Below are 8983 nucleotides of genomic sequence, written 5' to 3' on the forward strand. Positions count from 1 at the left end.
AGAGAGAGAGAGAGAGAGAGAGAGAGAGAGAGAGAGAGAGAGAGAGAGAACAAATTAGTATCGATTAAAGCCGATTATTAAGCGAAAGCAATTGATATCAACGAAATTAAAGAGGAATAGAAACTTTTGTTTATTATAGAATTTCTTAAGCGTATGAAAATTTCGTCTTTGAGTTCTTTACATTTGTAAAAAAAATTCCAATAAATTTCTATAAAGCATTTCAAGTAATTCCTATAAACAACAGTCCTTTGACAGGTAAGAACAAGTTTACTGTGACATAAAATAATGATATAATGGGGAAACGAAATAGAAAATGCCATTGTCGTTTAAAATTTTCGTATGTGAACATCTCTCGGTAAATAGAATTTTTCTATAGTTTTTGGTAAAATAAAGAAATAAATAAAATTGTAAAAAAATATATATAAAAAAATGGCGAAAAGTCAAGTAATTAGTGAAAAAACATCTATTTTGCGAAATAGCGAAAATCAGGAAAATGAAAATTCGCCCTCTTCATCCAATCAAAATGAATTGCCTGAAACTAAGGAATCGAAAACATTGGAGAAAATTTTCTTAGATCTTCTTAAAATGGATATGGACGAACGACAGATTATAAAACATCTAATGGGTCATCTTCATGTCGAAATGGGCAATAATAATGAAAGTGAGAGGGCCGAGCAAACCATAAGCGCAACACAAAATGAAGATTTGGATAAGACATTGGTCAACAAGTCTATGAGTATGTCTGCGCACGATATGAAACCTGTCGATGCAGAAAATAAACAATTGCAATTGTCACTTAAGGCGAGCGAGGATCATTTTCAGCAGTTGAAAAAAATTGCGGACAAAATTGAACCGAAAAGCGCAAATTCTCTTCATAATAAAGCCTTTTGCAAAACTGTGCAATATGTTGAAAGATTGAAACAAGAAGAGAAGTATTTACAATCAATGCAACAGGAGGAATCGGCCGAGAAGGCTATAGAAAATAATGAAAGTAAAATTGATGAAAGCTCGGCCAGAGTTATCTCAAAACGTCTGGAGAAGTTACATGATCTTGTATTGGAATACAGAGACGATAGCGTTAATCAGCCAAGCGATGGAAAAGAAAAAACCATTAGCTTCCATCGACGTACCAATGTGGCAACACTGCTTACAATTTTGGCCTTCATGCATAAAGATTTGGGCAATTTTAAAGAAGCACTTCGGCTATTAAATGAGGCTCTAATCATAAGGCTAAACAATTATGGCGAACAACATCCTGCAATAGTGGTCACGTTAAAAAGTTTGGCAAAGCTATACAATATCTGCAAAATGACTAAAGAAGCAAATGCTGCCGCTGAACGCGCGTCGCGTATAAAACGAGAAATGCAACCCAAGAAAGATGACTCGCCAGCAGTACCCAAACTATAAATTCATGTCTATAAGCGAGTAACAAGAACAACACATCGCAGAAAACGACATGATTCGCCATTTATTCAAACATTCATCTTACAACGATATTTGAAAGAAATAAAATTATGTATTAGGATTTCTTAAGAAACTTAAGCTTTAAGACGAGATCAAATTCATATAAATTTGACTCCATTATTGGGCTTAATGTTTCTTAGAATATCTAATACAGGTGAATACGTTTATTAGAAAAGCGATTTTTTTTCTTTAGGTTGTGCGAAGAAAGGTCTAGAAATGTGTGAGAGGGAGAAATTTAAATGTCTAGTCAGTAATTTAGGCAGCAGAGAGTAATTCTTTTATTCGACTCTATAGAAATGCTATAAATAACAGAAGTGGCCGGGTAATCCAAGGTAGACAGAGCACGAATATTGCTACAATAGCTTCCACGCTGCACGTTGTACAATGCATTGGAACATTGATGAACACAGCTTAAAGGCTTCCAATATTTTTTTCTCTTTCGAAATAGAATCTTTCTAACAGAGAGTGTATATGTGCACGATTGATGGACTATTCCCCACGACACCTTAAGCAATATTTCATGTCTTCCATGGGTGAATGTTCTTTTGATCGCTGATGTAGAAGCATAATAAAAATTTAACCACAAATTGTTTTATTTCGAAGATTACTTGGAGCAGAAGTGTTCACGAACAAAATATATTAGTTTGGGGAAAAAGAAATCCATTATTTTTATACGGAACGGAACGGAATCTACGAAACCAAAATTGCACATAATTGGCTGTTACATTATCGGAACCATAAACACCATTCACAATTTTAGCCCCCTGGCTTGCATTTTCGCCTTTGTCAAAGAAAAACTGTAAAATGTACCGAATTTTCTCTTTGTTCACTTCCATTTTTAACACGCTGTAACTCACAACTGAATGCACCAAACAAAAAACAGCAAAAGAATTTTTTTTACTGCGAAATGTCACCTTTCCAACGAGCATAAATCTGAAATTGTTTGATCGATACTTTACGAGAAATCTATCAGTGCAGCCATCTACCGAAAAAATAATGGATTTCTTTTTCCCCAAACTAATATTAAGCTTTATTTTAACGAACTTACGGTATCGGGGCTCGATTGCTTTAAAGTTAAGAATGTATTACTATTACTATTAGTCCTCGTGTCAGACCCTTTATCTGAATTAATGGTTTTTCGTGGGCATCGAAACTACTCTTTGCATATCCAGTCCCGAGGAATGGCGAATAGGAACCGAAAGTTTTCACAATATCCGGTTGCGTAGAGAATGGATACACGGGCACAATTGCTAAATCCATAATCTGTTCGTTCGGATGCTGCAAAGAGCGTAGTTTGGACTGTTGTTAGGATAGCCTTCGATACGAACTAATTCATGAATTGAGAAGAATAGGAGAAATTTAGGAGAAGCGCCGGAACACAAGATTACATGACTGATCACGAGCAATTATATCGATCGATAATGAAGGACTAGAAAAAAGCTTTTTCTGTATATAAGAGAGGATTGGTCTAACAACTGCGACTAGCGGTTCAGGTGTTGGAACGGGAGACAGCAGATATTTTTGATTGCACACTTTCATGCACACGTGACATCGGTGTACAACTGTGATTTTTCATCTTGTATTTCCTAGACGGACTTAGGTAGTGAAAGAAGAGGAAAAGGGAATGGTTAGAACATGTTGACCGTATCTTCGTTAGTAATCATATCAAATCGAAAGATAATCAAAGGAAATATTTGCATTATTCTCAAAGGAAATATCCCATGTGTGTGTGTGCTGTAGCCACCACAAGGCTGAAAGTCCTTGCACGCTCGGTAGTACTAGAAAGGTAATGAGATCGATTGAAGGAAACACCCGCAGTGTCATATGAACTGAGAACAGGTTTGTTTTTATAAAAGGCTTATCCTTCTTATCTCACTCTTACTACAACGAAAACAACTTGTGGATTCTCTTTTAAGATAAGGATGGTAGATGTAGGAAATTTGCCTACAATCAAATGTAATTCTGTTACTTGCTTTTATTTATTTAATTATTCTTGGGTTTCTTATCTATACTCTTGATTGCGTGGATAGGTAAACTATGTCTGGCTTGTCTGTGAAGCTGTTGAAGTGATGATCATAATTGGGAAGACAACTCTTCTGTTAAAACTAAGTGTGGCAATCAAGAATACTATCCCTCGAAGTCAAGTCCAAAAAAAAATCGATAATATTATCATATTTTTAAGTAAAGATTTTTAGAATTTTTTGCCAAGTATGACAATCAATTGGATCGGACCATGAACCTGCCCCACAATGAACAAAAAGAAATGTCGTTTGTCGTTTCAAAGTATGCGATCCAAACCCAATATAACATCTTTTCATTGTTCTCACTGTGCTCTCTCTCTCTGTGAAAAAAATATCGTTTGACTGCTTTCTGTGTCCGTTATGTTTAATAACTTTTTTCGCAATTCCTTTACATGTTTTCTCGGCAGTTTCGGTGCCAACTTAAGCATAAGCTTCTCTAGAAAAGTTTACTTGTCAATGAATTTTCTTAAATATTTTTTTTAATAGATTTTATGATAAATTCTCAAGAAAATTGCCATAAAATTTCGTTTTTTTTATGAGACTATTATTAGGTCCATAAAAATTTGACAAATAAAATTTCACTCGAAGGCGATTACATGCTATTATCATTGAAAGTTTTATAATTACAAGCGATTATTATAACATTTTTCAAGTCAACGCTTTAATCGTTTAATTATTGCAAGTGTGTAATGCAGTCAGTATAATGTGTTTATATTAATATTTTTTCAGTGTAATTAATAAGAAATTCTTTGTAATGTTATTCATTCATTGTTATTGTGGTTGTGGTTCAATTCGAAATCAATATGTGGTGGTTGCGTATGATGTAAAACAATCATTTTATGACGAAGCGTATGTATGTGTATGCGTGTGATCATATCTGCTTAGATTTCACAAACCTACCGTAATATAATACGATGGCATAATTAATTTTTTCACAACTTTAGTTATATAGTTTTTTTTTTTCTTTTTTTTTTTTTCGCTAATAACTAGACGTTGGTTACTGTGTCATTATTATTGTTTATGTCAATAAAAAGAAAAAAGTAATTGTGTGTAAACGTATATCAGCAGCAGGTTGAAATAAACAAATTGATGCGTGTACTTTTTGTTTTCTCAAAAACGTTCAATTCAACCATAGAAGAGATACCCAAAAAATAAAACAAATGAGATAACTTTAACTTTACGCTTAGGTTAAGACGAATTGTCCAAATTCAGAGAAGTTTTTCATACACAAAGATCATGCCAGTAGGCTGCTCGGGAATGTAAAAAAAAATAGCAAATCATTTCTTCTAACTTATCTGCAATCTAGGCCTATAAGCGTCTTTGGCGCTCTCTCTTAAAATTCGAGAAAAAAACCGAAAATCTTACGTGGCTTCAAAACGGCTTCAATGAAAAGCTGGTACAGCATTGATATAACCGACTTTATGTAGGCAGGATTTTTATCAATAACTTGGGCCTCATATCGATATTTCACCATATTTACCTAAGCTTTCACCATAACTTCATCCAAATTCTCGCTTTGATGTTCTGCTTGATTTGCTGTATTGTTTGAAGTTTATTGCGCATCTCTCACCATTTGGATTCAAATGTAATAGCTTGAGGATTAAAGTCAAGGCAAAAATATTTCAAACAATTTTTGTCATCTTGCAGAATAAACGCTGCCGGATAAATGACGTCGGGACGTTATAAAAATATGTGCATGGGGTCGGATAAATAGGGTAAACTCTAACGCCAGAAAAACCCAAAACCTTATCCTAACCCATAGGAAAAGCGATGAACAAGTCATCTTCTTTGGTGGTGTAAATACAGAAGAATTGGCAACCCTTGATGTTCTGAAAACGATGCCCGTTGGACAAGACATTGCGCTCGACGTCTCGAAACGATGCAAAAAATGCTTCACTGTAGTCGATATTCATAACGGTTACACCACCTATAGCAGGCCAAAATTAGAGTATAACTCGCATGTGCGTGCGAGACTCTCCAGACTTTCCCTGGAGGTGCTCGACCGAAAGGCTCAGGCACTCATTGGCCAAGAAAATATGTTCAGAGCTCTTGATACCCTTCAGTGTCCACGTAACGAGGGCTGTGCTGCGTTTATATGCAGGTGTATTCATGGCACGTGTGCTATGGAGATAAACGAGATTTTTCCGCCAACTAAATACTACAACACATCTACACGTTTTCCCCACTTCTTCTAGAGATACCTGTATATCGTACAACAAACTACCGCGACTCGTTTTTCCACCATACTGTCCGCGTTTGAAGCAACCTGCCAGCGATTGTCTTTCATGCCGTAAGTGATATCTTCATTTTTTCTTTTCTTCACCACACTCTTCCAATAACGTTCCCTGATCACCACAGTGCCCGCACATGCAGGGAACACGCTCTGACCGGCTAGTCGTTGAAAAAAATCTTGTTGGAGCCAGAAATATGCAGTAACGCCAATAGCAGGGGAAGAAAAATCTTTGAGTAATCGTCTGGTACGGAATACCAGTGGCAGTCATTGCATTGTAATTATCGTCTTCAACGAAATAAGATTGAATGACTTCTTGGGGGCCATGACATCGTATCATACCATATACTGTGTTGCGTGTAAGGAATGTTAGTGGCTCGCCTGCTTGGACGCGGTTAGCCGATCAAATTCTCCTAATAATGAGAGCATTGTACACTTTAACATATATGTAGATTGAAAAACTCTTTGTGAATACTTCACAAGGTTTTTTAAAGGATTTGATTGTAAGAATGTTCACGGTTGCGATGCCTCCAATACGGGGAAACTATTACGTACATGGCTTAAATGTTAATGGTTAGCTTTAAGGCCATTATAACTTTCTTATAACGTATTATTTCTATTTGTATTGAAATTTTAATTCAGTTATAGGGTAATTTGCAAACTGGACTTACGAAATGTAGGAGAGCATATCTTTCAATTTGCAAAATTTTATAAATTCTTGCAACGGAGGAACGAATAGATGGCAAAGGCAATAACTACGGTGTCACTGCGAAACGGATTTATTGATCTCCTTCGAAATCACCCGAAATTCCTTCAGTGTGTTGTGAAAATTATAATAATATAATCACTTTCCCGTTCGAAGTAAATCTACGTAAATTCAATTCCTGCGCTTCATATGATGTGCTTGTAAGCATTGCGTCAGCTTAGCTCACTCTCTTTTTACGGCAGATAATCGCTGAACTCTTTAGAACCAACGTTGGACATATGCGACTTTGAATATCGAATTGATATGTCATCTTAAAACCCACTTAATCCATTATAGAGCCATCTTAAGGATTAATTGAAGTGAGAGCCTAAGCAATTTGATTGTCGCCGTGTATTCTCTTACCATTCTGTTTCAGAATTTTTGTAATGCTAAGACACTTTATTCCGCAGTCATGTCAAATCTGAAAATTGTTCGCACTCACTATACACAATAATTTAGAATTAAAACGGTTAAGATAACAAGATTATCGACAATTTGCAAGCAAAAACATATTTAAATAAAGTCTAGCATATGTCGTCAGCCAACGCCTATAATTTCAGTGCCACGACTATCTCATTCGTTTGACTTAGTTAACATATTGCTATGCAAATCCCAAATCTGGTTTCAAGCCATTTTCTCAAAAAATAAATTTCCAAGAGTTGGAAAAACTCGGGCTTATTCAGCGGAAAAGCGGATTAACGCACAAAAAATGGCCCCATGAACTTAGCTAATAGTAATGTGCTTGTAAAAATGTATATAAACAGAATATTTGCGGAAGGCAAAGTGAAAAAGAAAGTTTAGGTTGAGAATGCTGTCAAAATAAGGGAACTGTAAATAGTCTCACCCTTCAAGAAATTGATTGTAAATAAAGCCACGATCTTGTGATACGAACTGTATCAGGAAAGACAAATATCGTGACAATATGAAGAATTTGCGTAGTTTTTATACTCAACACTGTAAGATGGGGGTATGCTCTCTTTGTTTTTTTCCACAAAGATGGTAACTCCTAAAAGGAAGCTTCAGAGACCGTATAAAGTTCATTGATCCTATGTAGTCTTACACACGATAGTTTCTAGCTTGAAAAGTACTGTTAAAGAACTTCTTTCAATAGTATTATGTAATTGGCCTGCGATAATTTTTTAACAATCACTTTTTTCGAAAAATATTGTCCTTTGGGTGGTTGTTTGAACTTCGAGAATAAAAAAATAATGACGAGCAGTCGCATTAGTTGAGCTTGGCTTATAACGGCTCCACAACTCAGCATTTTCGTCTCTCCAATAATTCTTCAGTGAGAAAGTTAATGATGCTTATCTTATGAGCTATAGCTTCTCTAACTTCGCCATATTTTCCAAGCAGCTAGAGCGAGAGGGAGGGAGGGAGAAAGGGCCGAGGGCGTGGGTGGGAGAAAGAGTGAGAGGGAAAAAGAATTCGTTTCATAAAGAAGCCTCCAGTCGTCGATCGCAGCAACTGGTATTCGGAGAAAGTAACGCTTGTAGATGCAACGGTAGATGAGATTAGAAGTAGTGCGTCCAATTTTCTTGTTAATTTTTTTAAATATAAGACCCAGTGTTGCCGTCAAAGTCCACTCTATTATGCTTATGGAGGCTCATTCCGCTTTCAATGTCCGGCTCAATTTTTTTTGTCATGTACTAGCACTCGTTGATAGCGTTTCTTAGTAAGTGTTTCGTTTGATTGAAGCAGCTCTTAATACATTACATCTAAAGCTGATTCCGCCGAATGTAGAGTATGAGGTAGATGCCAATAATATTCAACGAGATGGTAGTGGTTTCGCCGGGCAGGCGCTACAGACTGCCATGTTATATATCCATTTTTCATCAGCCATCAATATTCAGCTACGTTTTTTGCCGAGTAACCGTTCCCGTAAATAGGATCCTCTCTTCTGCATATAATGCGACATATGGCCACAGGTCTCCGTGAAGTATAAAGATAGCTTTATTTTAAGTTGCAGTCATCGTGGTAGTATCATCTAGTTCCGTATCGCTACAAATTTTTCAGTACGTTGACTTAGTTTGAATATAAAGCCTTTCCATCAAGTTTGTGAAAAAACTAACGAATGCTTCTCGAGACACAACTAAACGTATCGGTGTCTGACCGATCTTCATCTGACCTCATAATATTTACTTGTATTCTATCTAAAAGTATGGCTGATACAGGTTATACGGGGGAAATCAATTTCCTATCTGCTCTCATTAATTTAATCTATAAACAGAATAAATGTGCACAGTACAAAAGGTATCGACCAAAAATAGTATGAGAGTAATATCAGAGCATAGTTACTCACATATGTAAAATAATTTACGCGATTTTCTCGCTAATTTTGAATAACCCGAACACGAAAAACTAAAAAAAATTAACTAAGTTTTATGTTTTGTTGCAAGAAAAACTAAAAAAATTAATTAATTTTTATGTTTTGTTTTTTTTTTTGTAATTCGTATAAAATTGATTTTCTACGACATTATTCTTAAATTAGTTCGAAAAAATGATCAGATAGACAAATAAGCT

At 35.7% G+C, this 8983-nt stretch overlaps 1 protein-coding gene across 1 annotated transcript; it reads left to right on the forward strand.

The window, feature by feature from the left end:
• Positions 1-429: 429 nt before the first annotated feature.
• On the forward strand, positions 430-1407 carry LOC119644381 (kinesin light chain 1-like). The gene has a single exon (XM_038043926.1). It carries the CDS (start codon positions 430-432, stop codon positions 1405-1407), a length of 978 nt encoding a protein of 325 aa, XP_037899854.1.
• The last annotated feature ends 7576 nt before the right edge of the window (positions 1408-8983 follow it).

The sequence above is a fragment of the Glossina fuscipes genome, unplaced genomic scaffold (assembly GCF_014805625.2).
Source record: "Glossina fuscipes isolate IAEA_lab_2018 unplaced genomic scaffold, Yale_Gfus_2 114668, whole genome shotgun sequence".
Lineage (NCBI taxonomy): Eukaryota > Metazoa > Arthropoda > Insecta > Diptera > Glossinidae > Glossina > Glossina fuscipes.

Bases quoted from the DNA above. Each gene is read 5' to 3' on its own strand.
- LOC119644381 (XM_038043926.1), top strand. From the start codon at position 430: ATGGCGAAAAGTCAAGTAATTAGTGAAAAAACATCTATTTTGCGAAAT.